This window comes from Garra rufa, chromosome 5 (genome assembly GCF_049309525.1).
Source record: "Garra rufa chromosome 5, GarRuf1.0, whole genome shotgun sequence".
Taxonomy (NCBI): Eukaryota; Metazoa; Chordata; class Actinopteri; order Cypriniformes; family Cyprinidae; genus Garra; species Garra rufa.
Window position 1 is genome coordinate 15,509,329 of NC_133365.1, and position 19,842 is coordinate 15,529,170.

At 34.4% G+C, this 19,842-nt stretch overlaps 1 protein-coding gene across 1 annotated transcript in view; it reads right to left on the minus strand.

Moving 5' to 3' along the window:
- The window catches only part of tmem161b (transmembrane protein 161B), a 28,529-nt gene extending 13,782 nt beyond the window's left edge, over positions 1-14,747 (minus strand). Inside the window, exons 1-3 of the mRNA XM_073839790.1 lie at positions 14,559-14,747; positions 4,877-4,980; positions 2,050-2,136 (exon numbers count right to left, since the gene is read on the minus strand). Of these exons, the coding sequence (XP_073695891.1) occupies positions 2,050-2,136; positions 4,877-4,980; positions 14,559-14,561 (194 nt within the window). The 5' untranslated portion in view covers positions 14,562-14,747. The remainder of the gene's footprint in view (positions 1-2,049; positions 2,137-4,876; positions 4,981-14,558) is intronic.
- Positions 14,748-19,842: the final 5,095 nt, after the last annotated feature.

Sequence of the window (19,842 nt, forward strand, 5' to 3'; positions counted from 1 at the left end):
AATACATGTTTTTTTTTTTATTTAGTACTGACCTGAATAAGATATTTCACATTAAAGCCGGTGTACATATAGTTCACAAGAGAAACTTATAGTTAAATTCATAAAAATTACCCCGTTCAAAAGTTTACATGCACTTGATTCTTTATACTCTGTTGTTATCTGAATGATCCACAGCTGTGTGTGTTTTTTTTTTTTAAGTGATAGTTGTTCATGAGTTGTGCCTGCTGTTCTTCAGAAAAATCCTTCAGGTCCCACAAATTATTTGGTTTTCCAGTATTTTTAAATTATTTAAACCCTTTCCATTGATGACTGTATGATTTTGAGATCCATCTTTTCACACCAAGGACAACTAAGGGACTTGAGGTTCAAATGCTCACTGATGCTCCAGAAGGAAACAGTGCATTAAGAACCGGTGGGCGAAATCTTTTTAAATTTGAAGATTTTACTTATTTTGTCTTCTGGGAAACAAGTAGCTTCTGAAGGACAGTAATAAATGAAAAAATATATGATATCTAGGCAAAATAAGACAAATGTACACATCTTCATTCTATTCAAAAGTTTTCACCCCCGGCTCTTAATGCATCATTTTTCCTTCAGGAGCATCAGTGAACCTTCTGTAATAGTTGCATATGAGTCCCTCAGTTGTCCTCTGTGTGAAAAGATGGATCTCAAAATCATACAGTCATTGTTAAAAAGGGTTCAAATACACAAAAATGCTGAAAAACCAAAGAATTTGTGGGACCTGAAGGATTTTTTGAAGAACAGCGGACAGTTTAACTGTTCAAGACAAACGAGGGACTATAATTATAACTAAAAAAAACATAAAAAAAAAAAAACAGCTGTGGATCATTTAGGTAACAACACAGTATTAAGAATCAAGTGTATGTAAACTTTTGAACGGGGTAATTTTAATAAATTCAACTATTATTTTCTCTTGTGGATTATCTGTAAACCGTCTTTTATGTGAAATATCTTATTCAGGTCAGTACAAAATAAAAAATAACATGCATTTGTATGATCATTTTTATTTTGGGAAAATAATGAACATTTTGCAGATTCTGAAAGAAGTATGTAAACTTTTGACCTATATTGTTATCGTAAAATAAAATTACTCATATCATGATATAAGATTTTGGTCACATTGCCCAATAAGTTCAAATAAAATAAAAAGTTAATTTCTTTACAGTCCCTTTTGATCAATTTAACATTTTTAGGACCTTTAATTATTAACACTGAAGCTAAATGTATTACACAATTTCATTTATTCACAATGATGAATTAAAGCAAAAGAACAAAACTGAGAAGCAGGTATCAACGTGTGGGATCTGCAACTTTGTCCGAAGGACAGCAGATTTTTCGCAGTCCTAACTGAGGGCTCTGTCTCTATTGGAAACCAAACACCAGAGTTTGCACATTTTACTGGGGATTAGAGGAGCCCTCCTCGCTATTGAAAAAGAGCTAAATCCACACAACGTTCAAATCAAACATATTTCCACCCATCTCTAATGCTGTCTGCATGACAAAGAATAGAGAAATGAATGTCGGGCTCTGCTGGGAACGGTGGGATATTGGAAAGGGGCACAGGCCTTAGCGTGAGCGGGTCTAGTATGCAAGCTTTCTGCCCCGTGGCTCCAAGCCAGCTGAACCTGAGATTCTTGGACTTCTCCTCCGGGTCTCTGTTGTTTACATAGGTCAGTGTGCACAATGGTGTTCAGCACAAAAGCACTGTGGGCATGGTAGTCTCTCCGCACTGGATTGCGGCATACCTGCCTGACAAAATGGCCCAAGAGCTCCCTGCAGAGCAGAAATGGGCTTTTGTCTGAGAACAGGAGGTAGGTATAATAGAACTGACTATCAAACCTAAGCTGCTAGACACAGGCTAGTCTACCTTTTCAGGGAATTAGCATTGTATGCATAGTCCGCTGCAGAATATGGGCAACAAAGCTGCTTGATTTTTACCACTTTGTTGTAGCCACAAAATGTTCTTTCATAACCAAAAGTCAAATGTGCACAGATTCAAAGAAAAGTGAAAATGATGCTGTGTTGTACCTGTCTTTCTTGCTCTTGCCTCCTTTCTGTTGCTTTCCAGCTAAAGTCCTCAGCTCATCTTCTGTGGGGTGCTGGTACCAACGCAGACTAACAAGACAAGAAACAAGTATATAACCATCTCTGAAATACAAATATCTCTAAAAAAAAAAAAAACCCTTAATTTCCGATTTCATCATTCTTTCAAAAATAATTCTCTTATGTCCGCCATGGCTGTATTTATTTGATCAAATCTATAGTAAAACAAAATTTGTGACCATGGACCACAAAACCAGTCATAAGGGTCAGTTTTATGAAACTGAGATGTATACATCTGAAAGATGAATAAATATGTTTTCCGTTGTATGTTTTGTAAGGATAGATCAATATTTGGCTGAGATACAACCATTTGAAAATCTGGAATCTGAAAGTGCAAAAAAAAAAATCGAATATTGAGAAAATCGCCTTTAAAGTTGTCCAAATGAAGCTCTTAATCTATACTACTAATTACAAATTTCTGAAAAAGTTTTGATTTATTTACAGCAGGAAATTCATGAAATATCTTCATGAGACATGATCTTTACTAAATATCCTAATAATTTTTAGCATAAATGAAAAATCGAATTTTGGCCCATTTTGGCTACTACCTCAAATATACCCGTGCTACTTAAGGCTGGTTTTGTGGTCCAGGGTCACATTTGTTATGAAATATTAAAAAAAAAAATTCCAAGCTAAATTTTCAGCAGCCATTACAGTCAATGTCACATGACTCTTCAGAAATCATTCTAATCTGCTGCTGATTAAGAAACGTTTACTTTTTTATTAATCTGTTAAAAACTGTAGAACTCCTTAAAGGAGTAGTTCACTTTCAGAACAACAATTTACAGATAATTTACTCACTCCCTTGTCATCCAAGATGTTTATGTCTTTTTTTCTTCAGTTGTCAAGAAATTATGTTTTTTGAGATAAACATTTCTGGAAATTTCTCCATATAATGGACTTAAATGGTGCCCCGATTTTTGAGTCTTCAAAATGCCGTTTAAATGCAGTTTAAAGGCAGCTTCAAATGGCTGTAAACAATCCCAGCTGACGAAGAAGGGTCTTGTCTACCGAAACGTTTGGTCATTTTCTTAGAAAAATATATTTTTATATACCTTTTAAGCACTGAAACTCGTCCAGCACTAGGGCATTGTTTACAGCCATTTGAAGCCACATTTAAACTGCATTTAAACAGCATTTTGAAGATTCAAAAATCAGGGCACCATTTAAGTCCATTATATGGAGAAATTCCCAGATGTGTTTATCTCAAAAAATATAATTTCTTGACGACTGAAGAAAAAAAGACATAAATATCTTGGATGACAAGGGGGTGAGTAAATTATCTGTAAATTGTTGTTCTGAAAGTGAACTACTCCTTTAATACAATAGGAAACATTCACTTCAATAAATAAAGGGATAGTTCACCCAAAAAATTTAATTCTGTCATTAATCACTCACCCACATGTCGTTCCAAACCCATAAGGCCTTCATTCATCTTCAGAGCTTCAGAAATTAAAATATTATTGATTAAATCCCGAGAGCTATCTGACCCTTTTTGTGTAGAAATTGTTGAATAAAATTGTTATTTTTGTGATCTTTGTGCACAAAAAGTATTATCATAGCTTTATAAAATAAAAGTAGAACAACCGATGCCACATGGACTGTTTTATCAATGTCCTTACTACCTTTCTGGGCCTTGAACGTGGTAGTTGTGTTGCTGTCTATGCAGGGTCAGAAAGCTCTCAAATTTAACCAAAAAAATCTTAATTTGTGTTTTGAAGTTGAAAGGTTGTCCTATAGTTTGGAACGACATGAGGGTGAGTAATTAATGACAGAATTGTAATTTTTTGGTGAACTATTCTCTGTTATCATTTACTCTCAGTCATTTAGTTTCATACCTGTATGACTGGCTTTCTTCCTCGGAACAGATAGAAAAGCTATTCTGAAGAATGTTTATCCACAATGAAATTCAATGGGGTCTAAAACAACATGTGAGTCAACCTATTGATTTTCATTGCATGGACCACTTTTATAATTCTTTTATGGTGCCTTTTGTGACCTATTTTGAAAGTTGAAAGCTTCCATCCGAATTCATTGTAACTGTATGGAAAAGAGCGACAACCGTAGCTTTCTGAATTTCTCCATTTATGTTTCACCGTAGAAAGAAAGGCATACGGTTGTGGAATGAGGGTAAATAATCACAGAATTTGCACTTTCATTTAAACCATTTCTTCAAATTGCAAAGGTTGTTTGATGGTAATAAAATGATCAGATCTTTGGTGGCAAATATTTACCACAACCCCTTAAACTTTGTTTAGAAACTGGCCTGTCATGAGCCCTGAGAGGGCTGTACTGCTTTCAGTTGTTTTTTGCATGTTTACTTCCTAATGAAAACTTAATTATCAAAGTCTCCAGGGCAACACTTCAAGCCCTGCACTCGAGCCAGAGTTTTCCCAAACTATTTTTACAGCCAAAAACAAGCACAGATGAATTATTGAGCACATTTGGAAGAGCTGTTTACTCTAAACACATATGGCGCTAATTAAGGGGGGAAACAAGCGTGGCTTGTACTTTCGTTAGCGGTTCTCTTGGGTCTTGGAGCTTTTTGATGATACCCTTTGGTCTTACTGAAACACCATAATGATGCATTTTTGATGGGCCCTTAATATGAACAATAAAACGGGATATGCTGTGTGCGAAGCGGGGTCTGTGGTTTGTGTTTTTAAGGCTGCCTTGTAGATTAAGATGCCATTTTAGGTTGACCATCAAGAGGGATGTCAGAGCGGCACAGTGGGCCGTACTTCCTCATTACCTGCCACTGCAGAGGAGCCATCGTGCAAAGGAATAGTGGGGTATGATCTTCTGAATCACGCTGGCCATTACCATGGTAACCACCAGCTGCACACTGATCACACCCTGAAGGGAAAGAGTGAAATATTAGAACACTTTCTGATCGCACCAGCAAGAACACGGCACAGCATTCAAACTAGTGAAAACTAGGGTTGCATCAATCCGATACTCTGGATCGGTATCGACGCCGATCCAAGCTTTTTGAATGGATCGGATATCGGTGATGCGTGACCGATCCAAATTCGATACGTTACCAGAGTTTGATTAAATAAATATCAAGAAACAATAGTCTACTGTAAAAATAATTATAATAATAATTATATTATATTAATAATAATAATAATAATAATAATTCATACAAGAACACAATTATTTTAAAACATTGCCTTAAAAATAAAATACATTTAAAATCCGTTGCGCTGCTTACACAACCACATGTGACATGAGTGTGAGAGGCGAGTTCAGAGAGAACTTTTACATGCAAAGTCTACCTCAGCGCGGTAAACATGTCCCCGATTTGGAAATATTTTTCTCTTGATAGAGCAGCTAGTAGCAATGCAAATTGAAATATTTGCAAGCATCACGCAAAAGAACACAAGGACTTCGCGAACCGAGTGACAGCTTTTAATACTTCCTTTGTAAATGTTTTGTAAATGGGATGTTGTTTAATACAGCAGTTAAATAAATAAGAAGTTATTATTAAATGACTTACACTGTCTGACTATAACACTTTTGCCTGATTTTGCTCTATTTCGTCGTCAAAAGTGGTCTGAAACAAGTCACAACTGAGCTGCTCCGCATCTCCATTCAAACACAGCGGTGTTTCGTTTATGAATGATCGTGCGTTTTTAAACAAAACTAGTGAAATGATTCAATTTCCCATTCAAACAGAGAGTCACTTGCTTTAATACTGAATGAACCATCCGTTCGAACGAATCAAATGAATGAAATGATTCAGTAATTAAATCAGTGTCTTGCCGCCATCTGCTGGCAGATCTGTTCAGTTATTTAAATCTGTAATATTTCTGTTTTCAAAATGTTATTTTTAAAACATTAATCTTAATATGAATTTATGAATTTGATTGCACTCATGCATGTATCTCTTTTTCCCCCTTTTTTATCCAACAATGTGCAAGCAGATTTGGTATTTCTTTCTTTACCTAAAACAAATAAATCTTAATGACAAAGTGAATTGTATACACTCTTTAGTTTGGAAGGTAAAATACCCCCACTGATATCGGCCTGGTATCGGTATCAGGCGATACTCAGAATTTTTGGTATCGGATCGGATCGGTTTTGAAAAAATGGTATCGTTGCATCCCTAGTGAAAACCTAGTAACTAACCTGAACTGCCATTTTGGCAGGCTAGAAAATATGATTTCGAAACCAAAATTACTCCAAAATAATTCCAAAAGAGTACTCCAAATACTTCAAATTTTCCTCCATGTACAGAATGTCCACAGAGCAATGAAAACAGCAAGGAATTCGGTGCTGCAAAGGTAGTAACCTTTGCAAATGATGTTGACTTCCCCAGTCAATCACCTACTCTGTAATTGCCTTAAACACCCCAGCATCAAACTATCCCAGCTACAGCGTGGGAGGACCGCTGGCATCAATGGGCAATCTCACCATCCACGCGTGTAAGGCACAGTGTCCTGCCCCTGTGTCGAGGAGACGGTGATGTGCATTCAAATGATCGCTGATCCGCACAAATTGCTATGTGCCTAGCTAGCCATTTCAAAACTCGCACAAAAGAAATTTACATGGCAACATGGCCGGCGTGTCACTCAGGAAAGAGGAATCATGAATCAAATTGTACAGCAATTCAATCACAAGACAGAAAACTAGAAAATTATCAGAACTATTCTGTGATAACATAATTTTGCAAGGTTGACTTGGTGAATTCTGGTCCATGACTTTGGAGCCTAATTGTCAAGACATGTGGTGTATAATAGTGCCATGTTTTAGCACAGTTTATTTCTGAACACAACAAAGCAGGAATATTAGGAATAGCCTGGTAAAGCCACATAACAGCTACATAAACCTTTTTGACTCCAATTTCGATTCCCCATTTTGTCCAAGACAGTAAATATAAACAAACTTAAAAAAAAAAAAAAAAAAAAAAAAATCTGTCATTTTAATTTTTGTATGTTAATATGAAAATAAGTTGCACCTGAATACAAGTCAAACCGGGTCAAACTGCAAAGCTAAGAGAAAAAAACAAAAAAACAGATAAGTCGCATCTGTGTATATCTTACATACGTGGTCGCAAAAATGTATCGTTTGCACGGGTTTTTAATTACTGCAGTTTAAAAACAAGTGATTTTAAAGGAACCGTATGTAGGATTGTGGCCAAAACTGGTACTGCAATCACTTTCAAAATACTGTAGAACGGTGTATCCCCTCCCGCTCCCCCTGACTCGAGGTTGCCAGCTAAGCTGCAGGAGTAGGCTGCTAGTGCTACAAGGAGCTTCAACGGCAAGTGACGAGTCCTACACAGTAATTTGTTTTTCTTCTGTTAATTATGTTTATGCTTCACAAGAGATGTTTTGCGAAGTAATTATGTATCGCAAAAATTTACAGATGGCGATTAGCCAAATATTTCGCAAAGATGTACTGTAATACCACATTTCAGTCGGAACATAGATTGTTTTCATACCCTCCTAGTGGTGCGATATAAAGCTTTTTATGAACGCATTTAGCACTGCCGACCGTGGAAAATCCACTGTGTAGCCTACGGAGGCAAAGTTAGCCAAACATAGATGAATCTTACCTGTCCAGGAGAAAATCAGCAATGTTGGCGTCTATCTTCAAATTCTTCTCCGTTTTCAGCCGTCTCCATCTTTCAAAGGCATCTCCTATACCAATCCTTGTTTTATTTCGGACTTCGTCACGACGTATTTCGGATTCATAACGAGGTCTTTTACGTTTCGTAACGTTATACATGTTTTATCCGACACGTTCGTGCAGCTGTTACGCAGCTGTAACAGAGCTGGCAACCCGTCTCACGAAACTCTACTGACTTCGTGATTGGTAGATAGCTGGAGGGTGGAGCCTCAGACCAAAACACAAAATGACAACAATAACATCAGTTGAGGGCTGCAACTCTCACTTTTAAATGACAATATCCTGGCCGGACCACTGTTGTCAGTGATATAAGTATTTGAAATGAACATGATTTCTTAATGTCTAGTGACATGTCAGGGCCATTTTATGATTAACTGACATAAATTTCTTACATACGGTTCCTTTAAGTCATTTAAATGCAATCAGAAGTGAAAGAGAACTATTTCTCTATATGCATATGCTCTGTCTGAGATACTGTTTTTGAGCACTGTCAGAGACGCACACACACATGAAGATGGTGTTCATAGAGTGCAGGAGTATCAAACGGAGTTATTTTTGCCACTTAATAGGCCTTGAGCGGTTAAATAATCTGTCAAAATGCCCATCTTTGCACGTATCCTCATGAACACAATAATTAAGGTCTTAAGTTAAAGCAAACAGCTGAAGAAAACACATATATAACAGTATATTGGACCCAGGCGGCTCTTAAAGTGACAGCAGTATGATATTCCTGCTGTCATTCATGTTAATCAATCAACAAAAGAAATAAAATCTCTCACTGCTCTTGACTAAATCACTCTTGTGACTTTAATAAGAAAAAAAAATTATATATATATATACTGTATATATGTGTGTGTGTGTGTAGTGCAGTGTTTTTATACATTTGATTACTTTATACAATGTATGTACTATGTAGCATTTCTTATTTATTTGTTTTAATGTCGTTTTTTTTTTCTTATTGCTTGTAATTAGTTTCTTATTTAATCGACTGTTTACTTTTCTTCAGTGAGCTTGAGTTTCTTTTTTTTTTTTAGGTTAGTATAAGATTTTTTGTGAAATTTCTATAGTACCAACAATTTTGATATCATTAAGACCTTATTTAAAGCAAAAAGAACTGATATATACCACTACCGTAAAATAAAATTACTCATATGTAATTTAGGGCTGCAATGATTCCTCGATTCTATTCAAATATTCGATTTAAAAAATCCTGGATTGGATTTTGCCTGTGTCGAGTAATCATCAAAATACCAGAAGTGGCATATTCCACATATTAAACCCATTTAAAAATTATAATAAAGCATAATGCTATTAAGAATTCACAAACACTATGATTCAATTAAAAAAAAAAAAATGCGATGCAGGTATAATATATGTGCTTTAATTATTTACATGCGTATTATGCATGTGCGTGTCAGACAGTTCACAGTAAATGCTTCTACACAAAGTTTTCATTTCATGTGTGGACCATCTCAACGTGAGATTTATAAGGTAAATCATTTATAAACCTACGCAAACACAGGAGAATACATAATTTTAAAATAAAAGTTTAAGCCCTAACTCTGAGTTTACACGTTTTGATGTCCATTTATTCATGAAATTACAGTGGCTGTAGCTTTTCTATCATAAAGAAATGGCCAAATATTAAAGATTAAGTGGACATTTGAATAAAATGTTTGTTAAGTCAATATTAAACAAGGATTAGATCGCACAGTAATGTGTAAAAACAATCGTCAGGCCGTTGGCGCCCTTTTTATTATTATTGCCTTGTTGCTTTTATTTATTTATTTTACATGATTTTAAAGGCTATTGTTCACTTTTTTTATTACTACAAAATATGTATTATAATTATCTGATTGCTCAATTAATTGTCAGAATAATCGACAGATTACTCGATTACCAAAATAATCGTTAGTGACAGCCCTATCGTAATGTAAGATTTGTGTCATATCACCCACCCCTAACATAGGTGACATTTTAATATTACATTAAGAAATAACGTACAATATCACTAAATAAAATAAAACGCTTACAAACACTACAAACATGTATTGTATTTCCCTCACAATGGTATTCAGAACAGAACAGGGATCCGTTGTTCGTACGTCGCTAACTCAGTTAGCTGGATTTGATTGTTGTGGATTTGTCCTGATCTTGGATTGTTTCATTCTTCGATGCGCATCTCAGACTTGCTGTTATAGTAACAGGTCCGTAAGCTTAAACCTGCTCGGGAGCAGGTTTATTTCATGTAAACAGGATTTAGGCTGCGCCCCTGGCGGGTTATGATTGGTTGAAATGGCGAGGTCACATCTGATTGGTTAAAAAGCACGACTGACGCGGACTGACTCACGTGGGTAAAGAAAGTGTAGAAAATAATTACGACGATTCACACACGAAAGATGACCACAGCCTCACACACACACAATATATATATATATATATATATATATATATATACACTAAGGTTCAAAAGTTTGAAGTCAGTACATTTTTATTGTTTTTTTTTTTTTTAAGAAATTAATACTTTTATTCTCCAATGATGTATTAAGTTAATAATTAAAAATTTATTAAAAGTTAATAATAAATAATTTACATTGTTATAAAAATATATATATATTTTGAATAAACACTGTACTTTTTAAACTTACTTGTTATTAATGAAAGAATCCTGGAAAAAAAAAATATTTGGTTCCAAAAAATATTTGGCTGCACAACAGTTGATATTATCCAACATTGATCATTGTAATAATAAATTAGTATATTAGAATGATTTCTCAAGAATCATGTGACACTTAAGACTGGAGTAACAGCTGATAAAAATTCAGCTTTTCATCACAGGAATAAACTCTATTTTAAAGTATGTTAAAATAAAAAAAAATATTTTATATTGTAAAAACATTTTGCAATATTACTGTTTTTTACTTCATCAGTCAACTATATTCTCTGTACTCGTTTCAATGACACCAGCATCAAACTTTCCCTGTAATAGGATCAACAGCTGTGATATTTAAGCACCGCTGCCATTTAATTCACAGTGAAACACTGTGAGACTGTGAGTTTCTCAGTATAGCTTTTACTATGAATAGCTCACTATGTGTGCAGCGCTAATGCAAAGCTTGCCATAAAAACTTAAATGTTAGATTTCATTTATTTTATCCCGCTTTTCATCACTAAAACAAACGCCAGTACCTGCACAGAGGCAGAGCTACACAATGACACAAAAGCTATAATGTGGTGGTCTAAAACACATGAAAGCAGCCGCATGCTTCTTTTCACTCCTGGTTACAGGAATCTGTGAAAGAACACAAGCTGATGCCAGACTACAATGTTTCCCTCACTTTAACTGAAACAGAGAGGCATCCCATTGCCATGGGAACTATACTTCCCATAAGAATGAATGTGAGACTGCCAAGAAAAGTGCTATTAAGTTGAAACAATGAATGTTAATTCTTGGTGGGCTGGAAAAAAAGTGTACATTTTAATATTCCATTTTTATTTAAAGACACAGTAACAAGTACAGTTTTATTTGTGATTAACATACATTATGAATTACATTTTATTGAGACAATAATATCTTATTTGGTATTTATTTAGATCATTTCTGCAGTTTATTTATTTGTTGTATTAATTTATCATTTACATGTAATTGGCTAATTTAGAAAACATTATTTCACTAGTTTTTGTACTAGTCATCTACTATTATCTTTACTAGTAATTGTGACCCTGAACCACAAAACCAAAAACCGTCTTAAGTAGCACTGATATGTTTGCAGCAATAGCCAAAAACACATTGTATGGGTCAAAATAATTGATTTTTCTTTCATGGCAAAAATCATTAGGATATTAAGTAAAGATCATGTTCCAAGATATTTTGTACATTTCCTACTTTAAATATATCAAAACTTAATTATTGATTAGTAACATGCATTGCTAAGAACTTCAGTTGGACAAGTTTATAGGTGATTTTCTCAATATTTTGATTTTTTTGCACCTTCAGATTCCAGATTTTCAAATAACTGTATCTCAACCAAATGTTGTCCTATCTTAACAAACCATACATCAACGGAAAGCTTATTTATTCAGATTTCAGGTGTATAAATCTCAATTTCAAAAAATGTTCCCTTATGACTGGTTTTGTGGTCCAGATTCACAGTTGAGCTAAGCCAGTGGCATCATTAAGAACTATGTCACGGCTTACTTGTATATAAAGACTTTGACGCTGAATGCGAAGAATGAGGTATTTTTAGGGGGTTCCTGAAGGTAGAGTGGAAAAACCTAATGTCCATCCAACTATCAATATTGGGATGGGACAGTTCCCCTTTAGTCAACTCAAACCATCAGAAAAGTGTCACACCCTGGACATTCTCCTTAAAAGCGTGACTTAAATAATATGGGCCGCCTCCCTTGCTTCGGAAGTTTGATCCTTCAGTGTAAGTCACCATGAGAGGTTGGGGTAGGAGAGGTAATTGAAGCAGCATGGGCCACTTATCTGCCTCGCTGGCAGTGACCTGGACAGCACAGGGGCCAAATTAGCTCTGAAGGGGGCCACTGAAGATAACCAGCAGGTCTGGAAGCTCAGTCACCATATGAAATAATGGTCAGAAGGAGAGTTGCTCTGGTAAAGTATGGATTTTGAGCCTGTGGCGACACGTTAAAATTCGAGATTCTGCAATTAATTTTCTTCCATTACTCAAGTTTGCACTGATATGTTGTAGATTATTATTTAACCACCAGGCATAAAGACTAATGCCAGTGTAGAAAGAAACTGACATCAATCTAAAACTGATATAATAGCGTTATTATTATTAAATTAAATATTAATTACATGTCCTTGCCTCCAGCGGTCCAGAACTATAAGTTCTACTGAGAGTTAAACATTAATGTTTACAGACGTTTCCTGCAGATTATGTTTTAATCAGGCCTGTCCCAATACTTACACTTGAAGTTTTGGCCACTTGAGAATGTGTACATGTGACAGGAAAAATTTAACCCCACAAAACCAGACATAAGTAGCACGGGTATATTTGTAGCAATAGCCAACATTACATTGTATGGGTCAAAATGATCGATTTTTCTTCTACGCCAAAAGTAAAGATCATGTTCCATTAAGATATTTCATAAATTTCCTACTGTAAATATATCAAAACTTAATTTTTGATTAGTAAAATACAATGATAAGAACTTCATTAGGACAACTTTAGGTGATTTTCTCAATATTTAGATTTTTCCAGATATTCAAATAGCTGTATCTCGGCCAAATGTTGTCCTATCCTAACAAATCATGCATCAATGGAAAAATTTCTTTATGACTGATTGTGGCCCAGGGTGTGCAAGACTGTCTCAAGTCTGAGTATCTCATCATTTATCGTGTTCAGGAACTCCTATGCGGGATTTCAAGGAAAGCTTTCCAGTGTAAGTGTAATTTGGTGCAGAGATAAGTTTATGTGCATTTTGTAAAACATTTCCAACAGCTTTTTATCTTTTAATTAGAAGCACCACAATTCAATTATGTCACCTGTTACAAACATGGTACTACTGAACAGACATTTAAAGGTCTATTTTAAAGTGCGAAGTATTGGAAATCTAAACGTATAAATTTATAATGTTTGTAATCAACAGTTCTACACACACTTACAGTTTTCATACCTACTTGAACACTTGGGCCAAACACAGGAAATACATTATGTATGTAGTCAAAGTGCAAAGACCATAAATGTGGGTATTGGGACACGCCCACAGTTCACATCTATAACTGAGCAGGTTAGGAGTTAAAACAGGAAAGTTCACCTAAAAATTATAATTCTATAAATCACAATTACTTTCTTTCATCTGTGGACCTTAAACTGACATGTAATGCAGAATGTTTGTGAGAGTCTCCATTCATTTTCATATCACCTTTTGTTAACCTGGAAGACAAAACCAGTCATAAGATTCACATTATTTGAAATAAATAAGCTTTCCATTGATTCATGGTTTGTTAGGATAGGCCAATATTTGGCTGAGATACAACTATTTGAAAATCTGAGGGTGCACAAAACAAAAATATTGAGAAAATCTTTAAAGTTGTCCAAAAGAAGTTCTTAACAATGAATATTACTAATCAAAAATTAAGTTTTGGTAGATTAACAGTAGGAAACTTACTAAATCTTAATGGAACATGATCTTTACTTAATATCCTAATGATTTTTGGCATACAAGAAAAATCAATAATTTAACTCATACAATGCATTTTTGGCTATCGCTACAGATATACCTCTGCTACTTAAGACTTAAGTTTTGTGGTCCAGGGTCACATATTGTTATGTACATAAATACATTTTACACTGGTCTGTGACTACTTGAGGAGAAAATGATGATAACATGTTAATTTTGGGGTGGACTATCCCTTTAAAATACTAATAATCTTTAACGGTTCTAATGGCAAGAGATCTCCTGATGCCCTTCCATGACGTCATCCAGTGGAGGGCATTCTGAGGTCAAAAGCTTACCTGCACCAGGTGAGGCACACCCCACTACTAGCAAAACCATCACCTGATGTTCAATCCAAGCATTTACAACTACCACTAAAATGACATTACATTACCATTCTTAACGTTTGTTTGAAAAACGCGCGTACATTTACATCCATCCATAGGATGCAAGAAACTCAACCCTAATTAGCTAAACATCTATAAGCATGACTGCAGGCATCTATCATTAGAACGAATAAATAAATAAAACATCCTCTTGTTATATACCTAGCATGCATTAATGAAAACATAACAGTAATACTCCATTCAGATGCTGTGGTCACTTACCATATTGATGTTGCAGTGCTATGATAGACCTCAAAGCCGGCAGACACTCTGAGCACCCCTAAGCGGAGATCCAGCGGCACGGAGCACATAAGCCTATCTTACGGTGCTGTTATTTGAGAGTACTGTGTTGACAGGTAAAATGAAGACCTAAACAAACATCCCACTGATCGAGCCGCGGCTCCACTATGTTTTCAACTGCAGTAGAGGTCACGCTCAGACTCTCGGTACTGAGCTGCCCAAGACAGCCTGTACGGTTTAATGACTGCAGGAGCCCGCTAATAATAAAACATTGTTTCAGAGTGATATTTCGGATTGATTACGTACATATAGTTTCGTACACATCTACGTTGTGAAGTACATTTGAAACTAGAACGTTGTATTATTCACATTTTTTAAAACAGGCACTAGTTTGGGCGACTTAAGGATCTTGAAGGACCCCCTTCGCCGGAAGTAGTGAAAGGAGCACATGTGACGTTTTCCTACCGGTGTTGTTAACCCTGCACAGTACAGAAGACTATCAATGTGAATTCACTAAAGAAATTAAAAAATTGTGGTGCTAATAAGTAAAATAAGCGGGTACACTGAGACTAATGGGAGAATAATTGATAAAGCACTTTGGAGATTTTTATATATAAAAAAAAATTATATTGTATTTTTATATTCTATATTATATTATTATTTTTTTACCTAAGCATTTTCCTTCTTTTTCAGGTGTATTATTGCATTGTAAAACATTATTATTCTCCTCATATGTAAACAACATATAAAAAAAGAGCATTTGTGCATTTATAAATAATATAATAATATATTATTTATAAATGTAAAGTTTTCAAACATCATTCTAGTTTTTAAAAAGAGGTTCAAACTAAAGGTTATTTATTTATGCTCTAGTATATTTTGTGTACTTTTCTTGGGATTCAATAATATTTTTATATACCTTTTTGTGTGTTTTTTTAGGAAGAAAATTCAAAGGGAAAAATGCTCATTTTCAGGTGTATTATTGCATTGTATCACATTATTATTCTCTTCATATGTAAACAACATAAAACCGTCACATTTGAAAACAATATATAAAAAAGAGCATTTGTGCATTTATAAATAATATATTATTTGAAAATGTAAAGTTTTCAAACCTCATTCTAGTTTTTAAAAACAGGTTCAAACTAAAGGTTATTTATTTATTAATTCATATAGTTTAGTTTACTTCAAACTATAGTTTACTTTAACATTACTTTACTCTTCCCTTATTTACTGTATTTATGCTCTAGTATATTTTATGTACTTTTCTTGTGATTCAGTAATATCTTTATATACCTTTTTGTGAATTGTTTTCTTTAGAAAGACAATTCAAAGAGAAAAATACTGTTTAAACTGTTTCACGTATTGCAATTTGAGGGTGAACAGAGCTGTAATCTATTGGCAATACTACACAATAATCTTGTTTAACATTTAATAGATGTAGAAAATATTACTAATATAGAAGGAGTAGGTGTGTCCACACTATTGAGTGCTATAGTGTAAACAGCAGTGGGTCATATATGAATTCATCCTCGCTCCCCTATGTCATTATCACTGTGTACAGTAAACAAGATCTTCTTATCCTGTATTTACAAAAGACCTTTGTATGCGCTGATGTCATTAACCGTCAAATACAAATGGAACAAATGCCTTGTGGTGTGGTCTTATGTTTGCCTTTATTTTTTTATTTTATACCACACTTACATGTTTTATTACACAAATCTGTAGCTTTTAAAACATGATTGTAATTTTCCTACTGATCAAATCGCATTTGAATGCATTTATTTAACGAGTATGCTCCTATTAGTAGTCTCGGAACTAATTGAAAAAATAGAGTGTTCTAAAAAGAGACGCTCAGTAAAATACAAAGACGCTGTGTAAACAGCAAACACACATTAAACCAGTGGAGCTGGTGTAAACAGTGTTTTAGTGGTGAGCATTAACAAAACAATAGAAGATCCAGTGGATAGAGGAAAACCACACTATTACCTGAACATTTATATAATTGAAATGCTGAGAGGCAAAGCACCTTTTATGCCTTGTTGTTTCTTTTATGTGAATATACTACTAAAATTTTCAGATATTGATATAATGTACCACCAGCCTACATGCAAAGCACATATCTACAGTTGAGGTCAAAAGTTTCCATACGCCTTGCAGAATCTGCAAAATGTTAATTATTTTAACAAAATGGGAGGGATCATACAAAATGCATGTTTTTTTTATTTATTTAAGTAAGATCTGAGTAAGATATTTCACATAAAAGACATTTACATATTATCCACAAGAAAAAAAAGATTGAAGTTGAAATTATAAAAAGTTTACATACACTTGATTCTTAATACTGTGTTGTTACCTGAATTATCCACAGCTGTATTTGTTTGTTTGTTTGTTTAGTGACAGTTGTTCATGAGTCCCTTGTATGTCCTGAACAGTTAAACTACCTGCTGTTCTTCAGAAATTCTCACAAATTCTTTGTTTGTTTAGCATTTTGTGTATTTGAACCCTTTCTAACAATTTTTTTCACATCTTTTCACAATGAGGACAACTGATTGACTCATATGCAACTATTACAGATGGTTCAAACACTCACTGATACTTCAGAAGAAAGATCAGGGTACATTTAACTTGTTTTGTCTTATGTATCTTCTGTAGATTCTGAAGAGCAGTACTAAACAAAACAAAAAAAACATGATATTTAGGCAAAAGAAGAAAAATGTACACATCTTCATTCTGTTCAAAAGTTTACGCCCCTGGCTCTTATTAATGCATTGGGTTTCCTTCTGAAGCATCAGTGAGCGTTTAAACCTTCTGTAATGGTTGCATATGAGTCCCTCGGTTGTCCTCAGTATGAAAAGATGGATCTCAAAATCATACAGTTATTGTTGGAAAGGGTTCAAATACACAAAAATGCTGAAAACCCAAAGAATTTGTGGGACCTGAAGGATTTTTCTGAAGAACAGCAGGCCGCTTAACTATTCAGGACAAACAGTGGACTATCACTAAACAAAAAAAACAAAAACACATCTATGGATCATTCAGGTAACAACACAGTATTAAAAATCAAGTGTATGTACACTTTCAAACAGGGTCATTTTTAAAATCTCAATTATTATTTTTTCTTTTGTATTATTATTTGTTCTTTATGTAAATGTCGTTTATGTGAAATCTCGTATTCAGGTCAGTACTTAATAAAACTAACATGCATTATGCATGATCCCTCTTATTTTGGTAAAAAAAATGAAAATTGAAAAATGATTTTGCAGAATCTGCAAGGTGTATGTAAACTTTTGACCTCAACTGTAAATATTGTACAATTTATCAGAATATACACCTTCATCTGAAAAGCAAACAAGCATTTCATTTTAAAATAAAATACCCTACCATGGGTATCCACCATGGGTGAATGACTATGACTTAACAATGACTCCTAAAAGCAAACAGTTTTTTTAATTCTTAATTAATTTTGTTAAAAAAATATCCAACATAATTTACATAATGGTAATCACTGTGTATTTAAAGTACAAATCTCAGATACCTTATTTGTATTACTCTTCACATTTAATTTAATTAAAATCAGAGTAGATGGGTCCAGAGAGCCTTTTTTTGTGTGTGCGCAAAAGCTGTCTCTTTCCCTCCAGTGCCGTTGTGCTGTCAGCATCACAACACAACAAAAATATATCTCTTGCACTTATGATTAAGTACATAGTTTTCCCTTTTGAGAATATAACATTTCCTTACAAAAGTGTCTGGATTTTTCAAACATATTTGTTTAGGAACATGCCACATACCACACAGGATATAACCTAATGTCCATTAAATAGCTAAAAGTCAGAAGACTTGACTAGAAAATCATTATGATAATTGAAATACACAAGTGGCGTTAATAAATGAATCCCTCTCTTTTATTATTTGTACAGTGTGGCGGGGAATTGCCTTCATTACTATCCCTGCTGCATGCTTTATTTTTGGATGAAATACCATATCTGGGTCATGGAAGATCACAGCCAACTTTCACAGGCTTTTCTGCGTTTTATCCAAGTGGTGTCTGTTCACTTATTTCCAACTCCCTTGCTCTGCAACACACACTATGACAATACTACAGTACAACCCAACTTTTGAATATCCAGTCAAACATCCTCATTTCTACATGCCATGTTTGTTTTTTTTTACAAAAACAGAGCAAAATTACATCTTTTATTAATTAAACATGATTTGAAATTTGTGCCAGGATTCCGAGCTGTTCTGCCCTTGAAAAATACAGAGACATGAAAAAGATGTTTAGGCAAAATATCAATCTTCATTCTGTTCAAAAGTTTACACCCTCAGCTCTTAATGCATCGTTTTTCCTTCTGAAGCATCAGTGAGCATTTGAACCTTTTGTAATAGTTGCTCTTTGTAATAGAGTCCCTTAGTTGTCCTTAGTGTGAAAATATATGGATCTCAAAATCATAGTCATTGTTAGAAAGAGTTCAAATACACAAAAATGCTGAAAAATCGGTGAGACCTGAAGTTTAACTGTTCAGAACAAAGGACTCGTGAAGAACTATCACTAAAGAAAGAAAAACAGCTGAGGATCATTTAGGTAACAACACAGTATTAAGAATAAAGTGTATGTAAACTTTTCTCTTGTAAATGTCTTTTATGTGAAATATCTTATTCGGGTCAGTACTGAATAAAAAAATAACATGCATTTTGTACGATCCCTCTTATTTTGGTAAAATACAATTTACAATTTTCTGTCTCAGAATTTGCAATGCAACAGAACTGAATGATTTCCATGTTTGCTTTGTTTTTCTGCCGTCATAATTTAAACTTTGGTTTATTTGCCACTTGAAACAGTGTTGTTATTAATATTTAAAATCTTAAGATGCAGACCTGTTCATATCTGCTTTTACTATATACAGCATATTTCTTTTCTATTGTTTAAGGAAATGCAAGAGTGGCATTTATATGCCATTGTGATATCCAGTCCACTTAGAAACATCATACTCGTTCTATCAAATGTCATGCGATTTTTCTAGAGACATAATGTTATTTAAAGGAATTACACTGGAGGTGCTTTTGTTGCATGCATACACTTCTCTCAATGTAAATGTCACCTCCGTGCATTGTTGACATTAGACCCCGGTCGCAAGCCCCAAACATCCTTTGCACGAACGAGATGGAATACCGTGCACATGAATATTACGCATTTTTTAGTCAAACCACAGGCAAAGTGTAAATATTGTGTCATGTTCTGAAGAGAAACTTATTAAATTCTAAA